Source organism: Penicillium citrinum (assembly GCF_028827155.1).
Source record: "Penicillium citrinum strain IBT 23319 chromosome Unknown utg000001l:1.0-4955037.0:1.0-4956770.0, whole genome shotgun sequence".
NCBI lineage: Eukaryota > Fungi > Ascomycota > Eurotiomycetes > Eurotiales > Aspergillaceae > Penicillium > Penicillium citrinum.
The window spans coordinates 3,830,059-3,847,404 of NW_026622686.1; the positions used below are offsets into that span (position 1 = coordinate 3,830,059).

The 17,346-nt window shown below is 45.7% G+C and overlaps 5 protein-coding genes across 5 annotated transcripts; 2 read left to right on the plus strand and 3 right to left on the minus strand.

Moving 5' to 3' along the window:
- Positions 1 to 292: 292 nt before the first annotated feature.
- Positions 293 to 3,145, minus strand: N7469_001448 (recombinase RAD51; the record flags this gene model as incomplete). The annotated part of the gene is made up of 6 exons (XM_056640368.1): positions 293 to 1,101; positions 1,177 to 1,244; positions 1,314 to 1,393; positions 1,467 to 1,512; positions 2,269 to 2,380; positions 2,446 to 3,145. The coding sequence occupies 6 exons, from the start codon at positions 3,143 to 3,145 to the stop codon at positions 293 to 295; spliced, it is 1,815 nt and encodes a 604-aa protein (XP_056506125.1).
- Positions 3,146 to 6,114: 2,969 nt separating this feature from the next.
- Positions 6,115 to 7,971, plus strand: N7469_001449 (permease of the major facilitator superfamily; the record flags this gene model as incomplete). Its single annotated transcript, XM_056640369.1, has 5 exons — positions 6,115 to 6,539; positions 6,601 to 7,211; positions 7,271 to 7,517; positions 7,568 to 7,691; positions 7,747 to 7,971. The coding sequence occupies 5 exons, from the start codon at positions 6,115 to 6,117 to the stop codon at positions 7,969 to 7,971; spliced, it is 1,632 nt and encodes a 543-aa protein (XP_056506126.1).
- Positions 7,972 to 8,318: 347 nt separating this feature from the next.
- Positions 8,319 to 12,401, minus strand: N7469_001450 (MFS multidrug transporter; the record flags this gene model as incomplete). Its single annotated transcript, XM_056640370.1, has 6 exons — positions 8,319 to 8,405; positions 8,496 to 9,342; positions 9,399 to 9,905; positions 10,675 to 11,453; positions 11,511 to 11,956; positions 12,047 to 12,401. 6 exons carry the CDS (start codon positions 12,399 to 12,401, stop codon positions 8,319 to 8,321), a joined length of 3,021 nt encoding a protein of 1,006 aa, XP_056506127.1.
- Positions 12,402 to 13,402: 1,001 nt separating this feature from the next.
- N7469_001451 (TTC39/IML2 family protein) lies at positions 13,403 to 16,029 on the minus strand (the record flags this gene model as incomplete). Its single annotated transcript, XM_056640371.1, has 5 exons — positions 13,403 to 14,245; positions 14,330 to 15,393; positions 15,483 to 15,549; positions 15,626 to 15,702; positions 15,942 to 16,029. 5 exons carry the CDS (start codon positions 16,027 to 16,029, stop codon positions 13,403 to 13,405), a joined length of 2,139 nt encoding a protein of 712 aa, XP_056506128.1.
- Positions 16,030 to 16,712: 683 nt separating this feature from the next.
- N7469_001452 (proteasome regulatory particle lid subunit SEM1) lies at positions 16,713 to 17,170 on the plus strand (the record flags this gene model as incomplete). The annotated part of the gene is made up of 3 exons (XM_056640372.1): positions 16,713 to 16,821; positions 16,953 to 17,070; positions 17,137 to 17,170. 3 exons carry the CDS (start codon positions 16,713 to 16,715, stop codon positions 17,168 to 17,170), a joined length of 261 nt encoding a protein of 86 aa, XP_056506129.1.
- Positions 17,171 to 17,346: the final 176 nt, after the last annotated feature.

A 17,346-nucleotide genomic window follows, 5' to 3' on the forward strand; every position in this document is an offset into this window, starting at 1 on the left:
TGATAGCAGCAGTGGGCATCTGTTTGTTGTCTGTTTATTTATGTGTACTGCTGACTTATATAGTATGGTGCAGTACTATACCGCGTGATATACTAGTTAGAACACAGAGATATCTAGTAGATATCTGGTGAGCACTAAAGAAATCTTATTATATATATGCTAAAGAATATATCCAGGCTCTTCGAGTAACATCAGATTACTCTAGTCAAATAACAAAAAGGCTATTGGTGGATTCAGCTTCGCTCGTAAAGTCACTAAAATCATATCACGAAGGCAACTCTCACACAAGGACTTAATCCTCCATATCCTTCTCATTGGGGTCTCCAATACCATCCTCATTGATGGCGAATAGACAATCACTTTCCGGAAGGCAAGGACTATCATAAATCTTGCAAACTCGGGTCTCACCTCGGCCCTTCTTCAAACTGAGTCGCGTCGTACTGGCGTGAGCAATAATGTTACCACCGATAGGCTTCTTCGGATCCGGATTGAACATTGCACTAGGTCCTCCATCGACCTGAGCAACGACCTGGTTGGTAATCACAACTGCAACGCCGAACTCGTCTGCGAGACGCTGCAAGGTACGTAAGAACTTGGCCAGATGGGTTTGTCGTGTTGACAATTCCCCACGACCATTGAAATCTGTCCGATACAGCGCAGTGGCGGAGTCAACAACAAGAAGCGAGAATCGGGTCTCACACATCATCTGTGATGCTTGATTGAGAAGCTGCAGCTGGTGATCGGAGTTGTATGCTCGTGCGTATGCTACATTATCAAGAACTTCCTCACCAACAAGTCCAAATCGCTGAGCCACGGCCAGAAGACGGACAGGTCGGAAAGTCCCTTCCGTATCAATGTAGAGACACTTCCCCTCGCCACCACCCATGTCAAAGGGCAATTGGCAAGTTACAGCCAAGGTGTGACAGATTTGACTCTTTCCCGTCCGGAACTCTCCAAATATCTCTGTGATCGAGCCGGTTTCGATTCCACCACCAAGCAAGGTGTCGAGCCGTTTAGACCCAGTGGTTATCGAAATAAGTTCGCTTCTCTTTGCGTGCATCTCAGTCGCTGTTGTGAAGCCCATGGGTACAAGTCTCGCAGCTATATAGCAAGCAACGATCAGTCTGGACTTCCGCATCCCAGGAAAATCATATCGTATTGATTCACATTACTCACCCTCCACAAGAACTTTCGTAGCCTTTTGTTCTGAGATTCCCTTAATTTGCTCCAATACGCGTTTCGGTCTGAATCACACCTAGGATGTCAGTTATCGGTAACTAACGATCGATATAGGTGCATCACGATCGACATACGTATAAGCAACCGACTCAACGGTGTAGTATCCCGCATCAACGAATAACTTGATATCTCTTGCCGTCAAACCCGCAGTTCCCTGGTGTAGACATCCATAGTCAGTTGAGATTATCCCACCTGTGTTCCTGAATATTATGCGAGTCATTCCTCACCTCAAGCGCAGATAGCGGGGTTGGCGCACCAGGACCGGGCAGTCCGCTATCATCATACTCACCCTGAGGTTCCATTTCGGTTGCCATTGTCGTAATAAGATTGACGTAAAGTGCTCGATTCTATTGATGGACTTGCACAATTGGATTATTTGATACAGGAGCACGCGTCGAACACAATGAAAGGGTGTTGGTCCTGACTTGCAAATCCTCGGTGGCACCAAACTCAAGAATGCTGTGGATACAGAACTGTGAGTCACCACTCGTAATCAGCCTCTTGTTTATGTTGGCCGGCTTGATTTGTGAATTTCTTTCAAGACAAACTCGCCACTTTGGACTTTCCTGCTGGACGCGTCAAGGCCGTCGCGCGGTCACGTGTACGCCAGGCAGCGGCAAGTTCAGCCTAAAATGGAACTTCTTGTTGATACAACAACAAACTACAATTGGTCAATGGAAAGTATATCTAAGTCATTAGGGTCTTTATCATATAAAATATGCATTTTTTTTTATTGTTGAGGTTTGAAATCGACTTGACTCTCGAGGAGTCATCTTTCTCGGCACAAAGTTGCAATATGATCAAGCCTATCCCAGTGCGGCTGACATCCAGAACAGATGAGAGGGTTTCCTTTTCACCTAAGAGTTGTATAAAAATGTCGAGATCGAACTTCCATGACCTATCCTGCCAAACACCTAGGTATGGAATCCATCCCTCAATTCTATGACTCCAATGTCCTATCACGACAATGATTCTTCGGACTGGAAAGGCCAAAGTATCGAGCCTCGCTTTTTCTGTCGATTTTCCCACAGACGTGGGCTAAATTGGAGATTGTCGGCAGCCACAGTCATATGAATACTTTCATTGAAGATTTGGCTCATCTTTCGTCTGAACTCCTCAGAGGACCGGCGGCGAATAACACCTGTGGAGGACGTTGGCATCTGAGTTGAGGTGCTTGAATGGAGTGATGGGGATCATAAGACTTACGGGCTATGCGAGATGCCCTGCGGGGCTCTTCTGGTTGGGAAGCATTGCTCGTTGACCCCAGCTCCATTCCCTCGTGCTCAATGACACCTAGAGAAGGATTTTTCTCAAAGATGCGGCTAGCTCTCCGGATCCTAGTATGAAAACTTGCTCGTTTTTCGTTGCTCATTAGGATCTGGCTTCGTCGTTGGAACCTGCTGGATTTACTGGGTGATTCTAGAATCTGCGATGTCATCACTGGTGAATAAACGCCGCCAGGTCTCTGTGGTTCGTAAGTATAATTATTTCCTGTGATAGTATCCAGATTTGTCCGATGTGTATGTTGAGGTGGTAGTGGTGGAGATGAACGATATACGGGAAGGCTTTGGCTCGGTGGAGTTTTATCAGGGACCATAGATGGCGCCGATATTGAACTTGGAGAGGGAAGTAAAAACATCCTTGAGGTTGGACTGGGGGCTCGACTCCGCAGCGGCGTTCCTGGGGGGTGTGGAGTCTGGATCGGAGTATTGTGGTTTGATATCCAAATGCCCTCTATCTGAATTCCTCTCTCAAGAGCTCTGGCACCAAAGGGTATATCATCTTTCGTCAACATGGGGAATAACTCGGCTTCTTCTTCCTTTTGACGTGCCTCGGCTGCTGCATATCGCCGCATTTTCCATCGTGTGTATGTAAGTGAACAAGATGCGTATGCCAGCACGACCATCTGAGTTGTTCGTCAGGAGTTATTTCATGGTCAATCATTGTCGGGGAGCCTTACAATCATAAAGACCAGAACCTGGTATAGTGCTTAGCCATGGTAGTCAACTTGAAAAGGTTTTGTTTAAACGCACGATGGTCAATTTCTCCCATAGCGCCCAGCCAACCCAAAAGTGCATGGTGGCTGATTCACCGAGCCAGAAGCGTGAGTTAGGCCAAGATGAATGAGGCTAAGGGGTACGAGATCGCCTTGGGGTGGATTATTTGGAATATTTGGGGACGACCGTTTCTGATTGCAGTTCAAACTTGTCTGGTGTTGAAATGAGAAGGTGTGTTGTTGTTTGCTTGTGAAGAAGGAAGAGGAAGGAGCGAGTGGCAATATAAAACTACCAAGTCAGCCATTTCCAGGATATTAACTTGGTGTTTCTTGATGTTTGATATACTTTCATTCACTGCTTCTTCTTGGTTAAATCGCAAAATTCCTATTATAGCCATGGGTTTTGACAGAACGACGGTTGAGTTTATTGTTTAGATCGCTGCACCTACTCACGGTTTGATGATGCTGTCGGGAATTTGCGTCCATGTGCAAACGATAGCAAATCAATTATCAAAAAAAAAATAACTGAAACAGCATATGAAAACATAAACATAAAGATCAACAATATATTGTTAAGGAAGAAAACTATAGTGTGATAGCAATATAACTAGTATAAGCGGAGGTAAAAATTGCAAAAAGAAACTCTCCCTCGGGGAATCGAACCCCGGTCTCCCGCGCTTATCAGTGTTAATGACAAGCGGAAATCATGACCACTAGACCAAGGAAGATAAGTTAGTCGAGTTACCGCTCGACCACTTGGTGCTGGTTGATGCAACATCCTTACTTTTGATGTTTATTATTCTACATTGTAAAATCACTACCTTCCCATCGCCACGTCCCAAACGGACACTCTAGGGCTTTTGTGATCAGGCGCCCGACAAGGAATTTGGCATTAAAAAAGCTTCTATACACGAGTTTGGATGGAACCCATGAATTCTTTTAGATCATCGAACCATCCAGGTATATTAATCCTTGCACAGTAGTGGTATTAAGTTGAGCGGCCAGCCCTATGAAACAAAAAACATTTCTGCCTGTGCAACCTTGCACATAAAAATATATAGTTAGTTCCTTCTGGATACAGGTTACCACCACGTAGTGCCTCAAGTACATGGACACAAGTATAACGTAAACCAGAACCACTCAACAATTAGACTGTTTCCCACTAGGATCATTGTGGATACTATTCACAGTACCAACAGAAGATCGCACTGACACGAGTTGTTCGAAAGCTCAACCTTGAGCCAACCATAGCTGCCACACCTCTTCCAGAGCAGGGTACATACCACGGCCAAATGCTACTACGGACTTTATCTATCGTATCTACGTGCGCATGGCTCAGGGACTAAAAACCCACCCGAAAGCTTCTTATCAATTGTCATGCTGCCTAAATTCTGCCGACTTTGGAACTGCTATGATCTTCAAAGACGCGTGGTGCAATCCGCGGATATGATATCCACCAGCAGCAGAGGGCTGAAGGTGATCTATCTGGACACTAGGATTCCACCTACTGTCACAAACTGGCGGGGCCTGTCAGGTCCAAGATACTCGGCGATTAGAATGAATATTGCGTGTGGAATCTGCATTCCACGAGAAGAATGTGTGATGAGAAACTGAGGCGAGTCGGGAGAATCGGGCAAGTATTGCGGGCGCGTCCTTGGAAAATCGCGATTGGACCCGCAATCCCTCAGGCGATATTAAAACAAACCAGAGAGATAAATGGGTGTTTTATTTTATTTTATTCTTTTTTTCTTTCAACAGCTTTCAGTAGGTCTCAATCTTATGACACGTAAGAGAAATAAGCTACGAGGCATTTTCATGATCAACAATTAGAGTTGGTCGGCCGCAGTCTGGACAAATTCCTATCAGTCTCCTTTTTGGATAACATGCACTACGAACACGGTAAATAGTATGCTTGATTTGATGATATAGCGCGCATTTTTGGGCTATCGATTCGTTAGTGGATCCTAAACGAACACCCGACCCAAGGTACAAGGGAGATCGACAAAGCTTTACACCCGGGAGATCTACAGGCTAGCCCATTCAACATGATATCAATTCTTCCTTGATTGGTTCATGCATGATGCAAGCATTTTTAGAATCAGGTTCTAGCGTATATCTGTACCTATAACTTTCAAAACAGTGTCTCTGTCTACTAGGGACATTGTCTCAATATTATAACCCCGTAGAAGATCACTACTTGAGCTGCTAACTAAATGACCTTACATTGTAGCAAAATATTTGTCGCTACCAAACTAGCCGCGTAGAGGAGTAAGAATACGTTCAAAAAGCACTGAAACTCGAGACAGAGGAAGTCTAATTAAGCATAATAAAGTAGGGCATTGGAACAATAGAGCATGGTGGAGACTGATCACATTAACAGAGCGCAAGGGGACCGGTGGCAGCTTATCAAGATGACCAGCGAATTCACAAGATTGAGTGCGCGTCCAAATTTTAGTGCCGCCACACACAATCAAAAAAGGCATTCCCTATCAGCTCCATATGTTCATATAATTGGTTATTAACTTCTTTCAAGCACTTCGCCCCTCCAAGGGGTGCCTCAATCTTCCAGAGGGGTGACTTCTGCACACAGAACATGCAGAACTATCCACCTCTCGGAATGCAAAGATCACTCCCGTCCCAGATAAACGTGTATTATCATGTCTCAAAAATGATGTGATGGGTGCATTGGAAAATCCCCGAGCATTACGTACGCAACTACTAGTATGAATGGCCCACCCAGCAGGTTATCTCTACAGTAGAGGAAGTTTTGGTATATACATGCTAACGGTACCACTTCAGTTAATCGAAAATTCCACTAGAATACTTCATAAAGTCAGGGACTCTAGTGATAATTCCTTTTCACCTCTCTACCAAGGAAAATGGCGATCTCAGACTGGATTAGCCGGCTTCCTGGCCAGCAGGCCTTGCAATCTGAAAAAGGCACCGGATCAAAGACAAACGAGTCACAAACAGTCGAAGCACCCAGCATATCCGTTACCGAAGCCCCATTAGCAAACACAAGATCGACCGAACTTGTTTCCCCAACAGACACAGAGCAGAGTATCGGGCTGGAAAAGATCCCACAAGAATTTGGATGTTTAAAGAGCTGGCGTGGATCATTGATCTTGCTCGTCACCTCTGGGTCTCAGTTCCTTGACAATGTCTTTATGACTAGTTCAAACATGGCACTTGCATCGATTCAAGAAGAATTCAAGGTTTCAAGTACTAATTTGCAGTGGATGATCTCGGCATACACCCTCTCCTTTGGAGGCCTCCTTTTACTAGCGGGATCATTATCAGACCGGTAAGTAGATGTGATATTTGAAAATGTGATTCTCAAGGCTAGTGACTAACTTCAACTTTAGATTTGGACGAAAGAAGATTCTTTGCATAGGTCTCTTCTGGTTAAGTCTATGGACTCTCGCGGTCGGACTAGGACAATCATTCATACAACTCACAGTTTTCCGTGGCATCCAGGGAGTCGGCGCAGCAATGACAGTTCCATCTGCTATTGGAATTATCAGCTCCTACTTCACCGGTACTGACAGAACTCGGGGTCTTTCAATCTATGCCGCCTCTGGGACACTGGGCTTTTGTGCTGGCCTTATTCTAGGTGGCTTTCTTACGTCGTCTTTGGGATGGAGGTACATCTTTTATCTGATCGTCATAATAACTGGCTCATTGGGTACTCTTGGTTTGATCGTGCTACCAAAGGATCCGGGAGCTGATGAAGAGAAACCTAAGATGGACTATCTTGGGGCAGTTCTTTCGACGGCTGGACTCATTCTACTACAATTCGTTCTTTCTAGTGGTGGGCCATACGGTTGGAACACACCATTCATCATTGTGCTCTTGATCCTATCCGTCGCTTTATTGGTTTCTTTCACTGTGCTGGAGAAATATGTCAGCAATCCTCTGATGCCCTTGTCACTCTGGAAGATCCGCAATTTTGCCGGTCTATGGATCGCGGGATTCAGTAAGTTATTTCATACTCCGACTGGAAGAATCTGTGACATTTCCTGACCGACAAATCAGCCTGTTACGGTAGCTATCAGAACGTCATTTACTACATCGTCTTGATGGCACAAAAAGTGGATGGCCTCTCAGCAGGTGACACGGCAATCCGATTCTTACCCATGGGAGCAATTGGTTTCGTGGCTTCTATGGGAACCGGCAAGATCCTAGAATACACGAACGGGAAGTACTGCCTTATCGCGGGACTTGTTCTTACAGTCTTAGCCCCAGTCCCTAGCGCATTGACAGTGAATTCTTCCACTAGTTTGTGAGTGGCACATCATGTATTTGATTTAAGAAGTTTGCTGATCGTTATAGCTGGGTCAATACCCTTGGAACATCACTTATCAGTATAACTGCTGTCTCGCTTATATTTGTCACTACAAGCACGACAATATTGACCAGTGTTCCAGTCGAAGTTAAAAGTCTGTGTGGGGGAATGGTACGTTAGACCTATCTCCCTTGAAGCATCAAAATACTCATAAGCTCCACTACAGCTTAACACATCATTCCAAATCGGCTCCGGAGTCGCGTTGGCCATCTCTGCAGCGACCACCGAAGCCGTTGATATTGAAAAGGGACATGACCTTGCCCAACAATATTCTACCGGTCTCTGGTGCTCCACCGGAATTGCTGGTCTAGGGCTGATTATTGGTATTCTGGCTGTTCGAAGAAGGGGAATTGGCCCAAATGATAGAATGGGAGAGCCTGTGGCTATTTGAATGTTGATCTCAGCGGTTTATGTGATGAAATTAGTATAGTATAGTTGTTTGATTTTGGTATAGAGTAATGAGTTTATGATAGTTGTTACTATGGGACTTGAGATTCTACAAGATTCTATGGAATTGCTACCAGTATTACCCAGGCCATACATTATTTCCTTTTCAAGTATTCCGAGGTAGAATGTTATTCAAACAAAGGAGTGAATATTTGGTGCTATCATCTTATCTCAAAACTATCGTGTGGAGGTAATTATAAATAAGACTGAGTAAATATAAGCTAAGAAGCTCATTGAGAATCAATTTCGAATCCCGGTGTCTTCGCAGGCCGCAAAAATACCCCCAGCAATTCAGACTTTACCGTAAGCTCTGTTCACACCTTTGTTCTTGAACAGAATTTTGGCCCTTTGGATCTTCTGTGTTGCTGTGACGTATCCCTATATTGCGGAGCAAGTTAGGTTTTTTTTTTTCCTTTTTTTTTTTTTCGAAACTTTGACTGAAACTTGGACATTCGGAATTTTGCTTACATTTTGTGGCGTCCATTCCTCTCCGTCCAATGCTATGCCTTCAATGATCTCAAATGAAGATAATTGAGCCTTTCGACCAGCTAGCTGAAGCTCTTTCAAAGCGATTGAATGCATCTCCGCTGAATTTATCAAATCCTCAAAATAATCCAGCTGGATTCCATTGTCTTTCGCTAAATTCATGAATGGAGCTTTGGCTGGAACAACGACTGCGACTGGCTTCTGACGATCTTCGGCAGCATAAACACAAATATTCGCGACCAAAGACGACATGCGATAGACTGCTTCTAGCTTTTCTAGCGCAATATACTCGCCGTTCAAAGTTTTGACAAGATTCTTTTTGCGATCAATAATTTTGAGGTGTCCGAATTCGTCGAATTCGCCGATATCCCCAGTTTTGAACCACCCATCATCGTCAAAAGCAAGCCGAGTCTCTTCGCCATTACCATAGTATCCGATGGTCACAGATGGCCCACGAATACACAGTTCGCCTTGTGGTGGGTTGTTCGTAGTAAGGTATCCTGCCTCAGGGAAATCGACGAGCTTTTCTTCTACGGATGCTGGGATATCACCATGGGCAGTAAACGTCAGGGCACGCGGGTCGTTCAATGCCCCCATACCACCTGTTTCATTCAGGCCATACCCAATAATCAATGGACAAATTGCGTAGGAAATGAATTTCTGAGTATCCCTTGCCAGAGGTCCTCCACCCGACATGGAAATCCTTAGTCGATTCCCAGTAGCAGCTCTGATCTTATCGAACACCAGCGCGTCGAGAAGGCTGACCCCTGGAAGTTTCCTTCCAAGCAGAACTCGCTTCAGGTATAGCGCAGCCCAGAATGATTTCTTGCTGATCCATATCCCATGGTAGCACCCCAAAATATAGCAGCATTCTCGAAAACGAACTCGATTATGTGAGCCTGGGGAAGGTAAGCAAGCAGTCTGTCCCCAGGCCCAATATACTCGGCAACAATTGAGCTAACCCCTGCCACGGAGGCGACAATTGCCCTATGTGTTATCTTCACTCTCTTTGGTGTACCCGATGCTCCCGATGTATACATAACGCAAGCAAGATCATCAGGCCCGGGCACTGTGTGCTCTGAAGAATTGTTTCGTCCCAACTCTTGGAGATGGGAATATAAGATAACGCGCATATCAGGGAATTCACTCTCGAATTTGCCTACTTCTTCCTCGTTTGGTGATGATTGATCGTTTAGAATTACACAGTTGATTGTGGTCGATTTGTCTAGGCCTTTTGCCAACGTTGGGAGGAGAGGTACGTCGACGAAGATGATCTTGGATTCTGTCTGTCGAAGAGAAAATTGAAGACCTTCAACACCGAGTGTTTCGTAGGCAGTGACAATAGTTGAAGACTGAGTGAAAGCGCCATGAGCCATTGATAGCCAATTTAGACTATTTTGAGGTCAGATCAGAACCTGTATCCACATAGTGCTGGCGGCTAGTGTACCTTGTGGCGCCATATAGATGGATTTTTTCATCTTTCTTCAAGCCAACACTCTTCAGTCCACACCCGATAGAATGGATAATTTGCTGAAACTCCAAAAATGTCAGATATCGATATGGACTTGATTCAAAATAAAACCATTCCTTTTCTTCCTTTACATTCTGGCCGTCGATGATCTTTTTTATCGTCTTCATTTCCTTATGAATATTCCTTATGCCTCGCGTTCCGACGCAGCTTGATTCCTTGTATTTATTAGCGGCGTATCTGATTATGTCACAAGCTGTCTTAATTGCTGGATCAGGCTGCACAATAAGAAAGAAGGTCAGGCTATGGAAGTTGATTGCAGTTCTCATCAAGGTAACCGATTGAGTACTGTGAGCTGCGCTTGTGACACGCAGGAGATATGAGGATCTTTGTAAATCTCAAATACTATTGATTACAACAGGTAAAAACCAATAAACCAAGAGCAATGCAGCAAGATCGAAAAGTAAATTCAATTGAGTCACGCAAATAAGGCGCAATGGAAAGGGTATCTATGATATGACAAGAATCTCAAACGACCCATATTGACAGAATGGAACAGAATAATTCACAACTTTTGATGAAACCGAGTAGTTATACATCAAGCCCGATTCGTTAGGCATCGTCTCTCAAAGAGAGCCAGCAGACCACTTACCCCGAGCCCGTATTTTTCTTCCATAAATATAGAAAAGGTACGGGATAGGAATCAAGGCTATGGAGATGAAGCCAAGAACACTAGCAGCCCATGGCACACCCATGTTATGGAACATTGCACTTGTAAATAATGGGAAAGCACCAGCAAACACCGAGCGAAGGAACGTATTCGCTGCAACAGCCGAAGCAGAGACCTTTTGAAAAGTATCGATGAGATAATTCAATGCGGCTTGGAAAATCGTGAAAAAGCCAAATCCCATCATGACGGCGCCTATAATGGGGCCAATCCAGTGGATGTGGGCTGGACTTGTCCAGCCAAAGACGAACATTCCCGCGGCGAATAATACAGAGCCAAGCATCATGGGCGGAAGACGGGCTTCTGGTACAGCGCGGTTATTATTGGCTTTGAAGCGTTTGATGTAGAATCGTTGATTTCCGAGATTTATCGCTGCGCCGAAGAGGATGCCTACTAGGTAGGCGAGGAAAGGTAATGCACCGACGACTTGGTTCCAGCCTCGTACTTCTTGGAAGACAATTGGGAAGGCTGCAAGACTTAGGTAGAGAATACCATAGACGAAAGAGGCATAAAGGGCGACTAAGAAACAGATTGGTGTTGCGAGAAGTTGAAATGGTCGAATGAGGTACTTGTTGCCCAGCTCTTTGAAAGTGACATCCCATTCTTCATGACGGGCATGAAGAGCCCAATTCCCACTTTCGAAACGAAGGCGTCGAGCCTTGTAAACGAGCAGAACAGGTGGATAACTCTCATCAATGAAAAGGAGGTCTAGGACCAGGAAGAACATCATCATGATGCCCGTTATCTGCGAATGCGTTAGCTCGAACTGTACAGAAAAGAGACATCTGGGGGTAGCACTCACGTATTCGGTCCATCGCCAGTGGAGGTAGCTTTGTACAATGGCACCACCGACGATTGGACCCAGAACGGGACCACCAACAACAGCCATAGCGTAACCGACGATAGCTGCGCCGCGCTGCTCTGGTGTCCAAATATCACTGAGCACTCCACCGGTATTCGTAACAGGGGCCGCACCAAAGAAGCCAGTAAAGAACCGAGTTAACATGATTGTCTGAAGGTCCTTAGCAGTAGCCGTACCGAAGGACATAATAGCCGCAATGAAATAAGGCGCAAGAACAGCTGGTTTCCGACCAAAAACCTCGGAGAGAGGAGCCCAGATCAACGGGCCGAGACCCAGCCCAAATAGCAACAATGAAGTACCAAGTGTAGATACCTCCAACGAGACCCCAAACTCCTCGCTGATCTGCGACTGACCAGTTGAATAGATAGAACTTGCCCATGTAGCACCTATAAAGCAATGGCACCAAAAAAAAGCACATTAGAAACAAGACCTTGAAACTCCCCGCACCCGTGTGGGGAAACGTCGAAGAAACTCACCCATCGTCGTCAACCCATACAACACCGTCGTGATGGCCTTTTTGCCGAATCCCCAGTTCAAAGGTCTATATGGATCATCGGGACCTTCAAAATCAACAATAACATCCTGACTCGTCTTGGTATGCGTGAGCGGGTGTGTAAATTTAGCCGTCTGACCGGGCTCCCGACTTCGGATCCGCGATATCGTAGATTGCGCGCGCTGTTCGAAGACCGATAACCCCGAGGCAACGGTATTTCGCTTTCCCAATGGATTATCAGTTACTTCTCCATCATCAATATGGCGACTATTGCGTGGTTCAATATCGTCATCAGAGGAGGTAGTCGAGTGATAATCGTGTTCTGTCCGTTCGGCCATAATTCCGCGCAGCGAAACTCGCCGCAAATGGAATATAATGCGATAAAGAATCTCAAGATGGATCGGGAAAAAATAAAATAAAATAAATAATTGAGAAACAAAAAGAAAGAAAAGAAAAGAAAAGAAAAGAAAATATAGTGAGAAGGAAGTTTGTAAAAGACAAGATTGCCTAAGTCAATGGCTGAATGTGCCTAAAAAATTCGGCTTTAACTGATATCGCGCCGAGGGCAAAAGTTATTCGCGGAAACCGTGGGGACCGTTAAACGTCATGTCACTCGGTCGTTTCGAGTATATCGCCGAGTATCGTCAAGTTCAAGATGAATCCCTTTCTTTTCTTCTTGAACCTCCTTTGATATTTAGAAATGTGTTCGAATGAAAAGTATTTGAGAAGGGATCTTTTTTTTTTCTATTCGACTTCTTGCTGGTGGATAGTTCGGGGCTGCGAATCCTTTCGGACGTCCGACATCCAGTCGGGCCGTCCTATCCGACAAGATCGTGTGGAGAATTTCCCCCCTACAAGGTTGATGCGGTTTCGGAGAAGATTTCGGAGACGAAGAAGTTGCTTGAATGGACTTGAATGATTGAAATAGACATTTTGATGCAAATTTTGGAGTCGTACGATGTCACTATACTGGGCAGAATATGTTGCACACTTCAACGGTGATGAGAGAATTGAACTCGGAGATTCGGCCACAAATGACGCCCCAAAGCCGAGATATCATGAAACGGAGATGGGAAGTGGGAACTGCTTTCTCGATGGGTCCATGAAGTAGCCAATGGTAGAGGCGTGATGAGGGCGAAGCATTTCGGGGGCAAAAATGGAGAAATTGAGGATGGACGGAGTGTCACATGATATGCAGCATCTCTATTGTCTACAAGATTTCAACTATTCGTCCAAGTCCAAGATTCTATGGTACAAATGGGGGAGCGCCGGGCTTATATGAACAGGAAGGTCAGAAAAAGAGAGAAAAAAAGAAGAAGAGAAATTCAAAGCAGAATGTCTACGCCGAGGCTGGATGCATAGTCTCCCATTTGTGAACAGCCTCCATGGCTGCTGTCACTTTGAGACCAATTCGAGCATCCAACTCGTAGCTCTCCCATTTCGCAGCTTGTTCCAGGTATGTCTTGCATTCTTTGACCTGGTGCCTTTCGTCTTGTTGCTCCTGTGAGCTACGAGATCCTGTAGGTGATGATGTAGACTTCTCTGTCTCATCACCTGAGCCATGAAGCGCTTGGTAAGTTGGGCGCTCCATCCAGAAGTTAGCCGCCATCTCAAAATGCGCGACAGGATGTACCCAATCATCCCTCAAATGACCTTTGAATAAAGACTTGTCGTGAACCAGCACACGAGTTTTGATGATGCGCTTCGCCTCCTCGTGGTTGCGTAGAGACCGGAAGACCGCAGCGCGAAGTAGCTCCAAGATAGCTTTCTCCTCTGTTCCCTCGCGAGACCAAGTTTTGTTAGCCTCACTCTCACACCACGCCAGACGAGCCAAAGACTCTTCTAGCTGTGCCCGTGTCATGCGGCTGTGGCCGTTCCAAAAGAAGATCATTTCCTCAATGGGGTCGACGCCAATGGCATCGACCAGGGACACATTCCACTCTTTAGCCCGCGCTTCCCATTTGGCGATTTTGCGGGTGACAAAGACGTCAAATGGTAGCTGACGGGCCATAAAACGCTTCTTCCCTGCGTGGGCGGGAGCTTCGCGGATAAACTTTGTGGCTTTCTTCGCATGAAGCTCTGCTTTCTTTGGGTCGTCGATATTCTGGCGGTACAACGCGACATGACAGGATCCTGCGATATAGTAATATAATGACCGTGACCACGAGTTGAGATCAACACACTAGACGAAAGGAAATGTGTTATCAATTGAAAGCCCGAAAAAACGAACAAATTGTGCTGAAGTGGAATCGGTAATAGAACATACCTCGATGAAAGCCTCGGAGCAAACCTCATACTCGTGGAGAAAGAGAGCATTTAAACTCTTCTCAAACACCCGCAGTGCCTCAACCTGCTTCAGGGGACTCTTGTGCTCTCCATTGAGGAGCTCGAGTGCAACATCTAATTCCTTGTTGGCACCCTTCATTCGAGACTCTTCCAATAACCATAGTTGGCTGTTCGGGAAACGCGTCCGCATCTCCGCCAGCAGGGCCGTCAATCTTTCCTGAGGAATGCCTTCTACATCAGCTTCACCAGGGGTCGGATCGGGCATGATGTCGCAGTATCGAACAAATCCGTTATAATAACCCAATAAAGCTAGAGCAGCCATGCCTCCAATTAAATTGTGGAACTTGCTTGCTTGCCAGAGCATCCGTAGTCCACGCTGCTTGTCGCCATGAAAACCAATAATTGATAACAATTTGCTGAATGCCGGGGGAACCATGGAGATGAGTAGAAGTAGGATACCGAAGCAGAAGTTTGCACCAGAGTGAACAAAGATGTCGATCTCATTTTGGAAGATATCGGAGTCAGGATCATGGTCAATGACGTTGGAGCCACTCGGAGTAGCTGAGCGAGTCGAGTCATTTGAACCAGGCTCCGGGGAAACCGTCAAGCCAGACAAAATTTTCGACAAATCCTTCCCATCGGCCGGTATTGTTTTTGTGGATGCTGAAGCGCCCTTAATGGAGGAAGAGGAACTATCCGATACCTTGGCATGGGGACCAATATCCTTGGCAACATCAGTAGAACTTGGCAGAAGAACCCGGCTTGGATCTCTCTGCTCCATAAACTTCTCTTCCATCTTGAGAATGGCGTCTAACGCAATGTATGCCTTTCGCAGGCGATAAAAGGCCTTAATACTCTCCGTCAAGCTTTCATTCAGGACACCCACCACGGCACCCATCAGTTGGGCAATAGCTTGGCAAAGCGCATATTCAGTACCGGGAGTATAGATCTCTGAACGAAAAGCATTAGGGGCGTGTGAATTGTGTTGCGCTCGGTGTTGTTCGCTGGCAGCGGATGTTTCTGCTTCGTATAGTCGATCGGAAGCTGTGGCTAAATTAGAGCCAAATCTTCTCCACAGATAATCATCCAAATAGGCGGATCTATCGATAATTCATATTAGATCGGAGTCCTACCTTGTCGCATAATTTCCTGCTCAAATCCTAAAGTAGCTCGCACGAAGGCCACCACACCTTTACCCAACTACTCATACACAAGTCAGCTCCATTGCTTTTTACCTCTTCACTCTCGCATCAGGATAACCCTGGTTCCCACACACATTGTGAAAGGTCGAAGTGCCTGTTGCAAGGCCATTTTCAGCCGCATCGACGTCGTCATTGAGGATATTTGTTGCGGCTGTAGATTCAATGGCGAGCGGAAGGGTCGGAGTTAGCGGGGAGTGTCACAAAGATTGAAGACCACATTTGGTTGGGGGGGGGGGGTGATAATTTGGAGACCAGGATGAAAAGTACCTTTCATTGCCTCATCCACTAATAAGGATCCTGGTCAGTATTGGAAGTACACAACATATTGGGGAGGATATCACCGGAGTGCACGGATCGCACCGAGGCTCCGAAATGATGCTTATCACCTACAGTCTTTCACTTCAGTCAACGAGTCCAGCGACTGCGTTGAGGCATTGGCGGGCTTTTTGCCGTACAACCACGAGCCGACACGCAACATAATGTAACCAAATTCACCTGAAGATGGTTGGAGGGAAGGGGGTTTAAATATCCAATGGGGATGAACCTGGGGAAGAAAAGCAAGAGAGAAAAAGAGAATCAATCACAGGCTGAAAGCCCAAAGGAATAGACGAATCGGGAAGAATGTCAACGGGCCCATGTGCAGACGGGGGTTTTCCGAGAACGGACAGGAAGAGTTGCAAAGAATTAAATAGTCAAAACTTGGATTAGATATGAAACAAATTGAGGAAGAGGGAAAAAAAGAAGAAGATGGAGTAAAAATGAGGCGCAGGCAAATCTTACCGTGGGGTCAAAACTTCGGGCCAGACGGGGCGCATAATGTGCATAAAGTATTGTATGTATATATTGAAGGAAATGATGATTACTCTAAGTATTAATTGGTGAATACAAACAAATCAATCAACAGTCTACTCTATACTTGGTTACTAACTATGTAATATACCCAATTCATAATTAACAACAATGTTAACGACACTATTAATATTCCGATAATGATCTTGTACTCAATCAATCCCCACCGATCAACACGACATCATCTGACTAAGACATTCTCCGCGCACTCGCAGCTCTCCTTCGCTTTTTCTCTTCTCTTCTCTCTTCCACTAACACACACACCCCCCCTAAAACATCATTTCTCCCACCATCCTCTCTACACCTTTCATCATGTCAAACGCTACTACCACACAGAACAAGCCTGAGTCGGAGCAGCCCCAGCAACAAAAGCCCCAGGTCTTAGAGGAGGACGACGAGTTTGAGGACTTCCCCGTTGAAGGTAGGTCCCACTTGACACACCGCAGATACCAGCATCATCAACACCATCAACAATCAGCAAGCCTTGTCATTGGACATATACTAGCCAATTTCAGAATATACACAATGAACCCCAGAAGCTAACTATCTCAGACTGGCCCCAGGAAGAAGCAGAACAGGCCACCGGCTCAGCATCCGGAACCAATGAGCATTTGTGGGAGGAAAGCTGGGACGACGACGATGCCGCCGAGGATTTCTCCAAGCAGCTAAAGTAATCATCTACGAACCCATCACTAAAACCGAAACACCGCATACTAACAACCGATTTTAACTAAAGGGAGGAATTGAAGAAAGTCGAAGCCTCATCCTAAGCGCGATTCATTTCATTCCCCGCACGATATCCAATTCCCCCAAAAACTGAGACCCCTCCGGAATCAAACGAAACGCATTTTACTCTCAATCATCTCGCACCATCTCTATACCCCATGGAATGACCAGGACGCGATCGGCTTGGACAGACGCACCCCGTCCACAATCTTCTCGAGAA